Source organism: Actinia tenebrosa, unplaced genomic scaffold (assembly GCF_029948245.1).
Source record: "Actinia tenebrosa isolate PJP-AT-01 unplaced genomic scaffold, QUT_ActTen_1.0 PGA_scaffold6__47_contigs__length_16458017, whole genome shotgun sequence".
NCBI lineage: Eukaryota > Metazoa > Cnidaria > Anthozoa > Actiniaria > Actiniidae > Actinia > Actinia tenebrosa.
In genome coordinates this window covers 5,869,535-5,873,083 of record NW_028292583.1, presented here as the reverse complement: position 1 = coordinate 5,873,083, position 3,549 = coordinate 5,869,535, and the positions used below count along the sequence as shown (strand labels likewise).

The window sequence follows — 3,549 nt, the reverse complement described above, 5'->3', positions numbered from 1 at the left end:
AAAAAAACATGTTATGTTTTGGGACTGATAACTGCAGTACCTAAAACGGAGTCTAAAGTCTACCAGTGATCAGTTCCTTCAGAAAAGATACTGAGTTCTGCTTCTGCTATAATGTCCAGTATGTTCTTGTTCCGCAGGTTTGTCTGGATCAGTTTGAATGCATTGTTTCTTTATGGAATAGGTAAGTATATATCAAAGTTGAGCAGAAGTAAAAGAATTGTAGGTCCGAGATACCCAAGTGTTTGATTATATATAAAGCAGTTATTTAGCAATTGATTTCTTGCTCTATCAAATTAAAAAAGAAACAACAACAGTGGCACCAAATTCCACAAACCGTTTTGTAAAAAAACCTCAACATATCAGAGATCATTTGATTAGGGTCACTAGAGTCTGGAACATATTACCACAGGAATTACGTCAGCTAACACTACCACTATCTTTCTTTAAAAGACACATTTTCCAGTACTGCATCTCAGCCCTTCTTCTGTGCTCATACAACCCAGACGATCCTCGCTCATGGAAATCAATTTGTTTTAAAAACGTAATTTTGCTCGTTATCTCCTTAGTCCTTTAACGTGCTGCTCCTAAATGTATTGATCATGACAAGACACTGACTTTTATTATTTTGATAAGGGTCCGCAGTAATTGGCATTAGCTGTTGCGGTTTCCCTGCAAGAAATAAAGTTATTCCATTTTTCCGATTTCATTTATCTTTTCACTTTTATCTAATTTGAGCTCCCTGTGGTTGGATTTAACTAAAACGATCTACCTTCAACTTTTCTTGAATCCCAATAAGTGTTGTTTTTTTTTTAACATCGGCAAAATATCTCTTTTTAAGGGGTACAAGCTTACTGCGTCAGTGATTGGGTGAAAATGAACGATCACAACATTTGTTTCCAAGGCAGCGGTGACCACTTCGGTTCTTTCCGGAACTACGTAAGATCTGGTTTGGTAGCAGCGATCAAACTAGAGCACGTGTCTGGCCACATCGCATGCGCTACCGGTCAAGCCTACAATAGTTACTGGGGATGTGCAAACCATAAGGGTTTAGCCCCAAACCCTTTTAATGCCGTAGTGACCGATCAACACAACCAAGTCATCTTTCCAAAGACAAACCAGATTGGGTAATATTATGTAGACAAATAATTCAGCCTAATATGAAAAGCTGAGCACTACTATATGCGACCGGATTTTATATATCTTGCAGATATGCTCCTTCTATCTGGTATCGAGTTCCCTTCGCTGACACAACCTCTTCCAAAGAAATCGTCTTCACCGACTTTGCCCAGCCTTTCTACTTCCCCAAGTACAAGCAGATGAGAATTTGGTACGGAGAGGATCTGAAGGGCATCACTGAATCAGACAACCATGGTCGTGTGTGTGTGAATGTGTATGCCAAGTTTATGTTATAAGTAAGGAAGAGGTTACATCATGTTGGCTAATAAAATCAATAATTAAAATATACCGCATACAACAGCTATAAATGAATTGTATACATACGTACATTACTTACTCTACGCTTCCATCAAGAAATATAGGCAATAATTAAAAAATTAGTTGAGAACTGTTGATAAAAATTTGCAACCTAAATCAGGGTCCGGAAGGGTTTATTTGCGCGGGAACCGAGAAACGGATAAATTGATTCCTGTCTACTTGAATGTTTTCCCATGTCTCCGAAAGGACAAAGCTGACTGAATTGTCCTTCTAGATGGTATTAATGATATCCTACCGGTTGAAAGGAAAAAGCTTACTCTCACAAATGAATTTGTCCTTCTAGAAAAAGCTAAAGGATCAAGTCGAACAGATCCTAGCTCCCCTCCCCCTCTTCCCCAGTCCCCCTCCCCTCCCCTTTTCCCCTCCCCAGTCCCCTCTCCCTCTCCCTTCTCCTCTCGCCCAAAATTCCCTACCAGAGGGCCGCTACGCAGGCTAAACAGATTCAAAGGAGAGCAACCAAGATCATCTTACCAATTTTCTCATATAATGAACGTTTGCATGAGCTTGGTCTTGTTACTCTTAATGAACGTAGGGAATTACTCACACGTAAATTTTATGCTTCTATTTTTTTTCTAACTCAGATCGTATTCAGGACCTGTTACCAAATATTTTTCATCATAGGTATGCTTTAAGATACCCTAGGTCTATTCCACTGATGAAATGCAATACCAAACGTTTTCAAAATAGCTTTTTACCTTATTGTATTAGGACTTGGGACGCTGATCCTTAAATTTTTAATAGATTTTATCATATATAGTGCATTTATTTCTTTATATATATTTTCATTTTTATATATTTGTATGTCCTTATATGTATATATTTATTTCGTGTAAACTTAAGATTTTCAATTTCATATTGCCAATTAAGTATTAATAAATATTATATTATCTTGTCATAGATGGTATTAACCTATGATATCCAACCGAGTTGAAAAAACAAAGCTTACTCTTACGAAATGAATTGCACCTAGATGCATGGTATTAACCTATGTCACAATTGTATAAAACGAGACTGAACCACTCAACTATCTTTTTCTTGACTAAAGTCGAACGCAGCTTCTGGCTTCAAGTCCAATTTGTCTTTTTCACCTCAAATTTCATCTTCAGAGTAATCGAATATGGAAGTGAACCGAAGAGAAAGTGGCCGACTTGAAGTAAGTTCACAGTCTTGAAAATTCGACTATTACAATTGTGTAAATTAAGAAAAAAGAAGAAGAAGAAGAAGAAGAGGAAGAAAAAGAAAAAGAAAAAGAAAAAGAAAAAGAAAAAGAAAAAGAAAAAGAAAAAGAAAAAGAAAAAGAAAAAGAAAAAGAGAAATAAAATAAAATTAGAAAATGTCATGCAGAATCAAACTGTTTAGCTCTTGACATTGATTTGTATGTTATATATACCTATTTCGGAAATCGTTGTCGCACCAAAAGCCTCAAGCAACAAGCCAAGACCGCAGAGAACGCCGGTACTTTTAGCTGTAATTAGTTTATTCATGCGGTGCATTTTCATTTATTGACTTCATACATTGCTCCAAGCAAGGCTGCTTGAGATGATAATTAGTGGAGAGCTATAGTCACTTGCATGAACCAAGAATAAATCAGTTCTCTGGAACCTCGGCTTGTTACATGAGGCTCTTGGTGCGACAACGATTTTCGAAATAGGTGTATACTATTAAGTAAATGTAAGTCGACTGTATAGGCGTCCGTACTGTTTACATTTCCAAAAATCAGCTTTTGAGCCATAAACGATTGGACTTAAGAAATATAAAGAAGTCATAACTGTTGATAATATTTATCAATTTGAGAGCAGTTGCTTCATTAGTTCAGGAGATATAATAAATTAAAGTTGCTAAATTTTGCAGTAAATGCCATGTTGGTTGGCAATATCTTGCCAACCAACATACATTTACTGTCAAATTTCACGATGTTAACTTGGAAACCATCAAGAAATTTGTCCTCAAATTCTCAGATATCTTCCAAAGCGATAGGATCTTGCCACTTTTGACATTTGTTTGTTTATTGCTTGAATTTCCAAGAATTTCATGTCCTTGATCAAAACAAATTAC

General features: G+C 36.3%; 1 protein-coding gene across 1 annotated transcript; it reads left to right on the top strand.

Moving 5' to 3' along the window:
• Positions 1–1,476, top strand: LOC116307667 (uncharacterized). The gene is made up of 3 exons (XM_031717939.2): positions 1–181; positions 839–1,124; positions 1,208–1,476. Exons 1-3 carry the CDS (start codon positions 112–114, stop codon positions 1,410–1,412), a joined length of 561 nt encoding a protein of 186 aa, XP_031573799.1. The 5' UTR covers positions 1–111; the 3' UTR covers positions 1,413–1,476.
• The last annotated feature ends 2,073 nt before the right edge of the window (positions 1,477–3,549 follow it).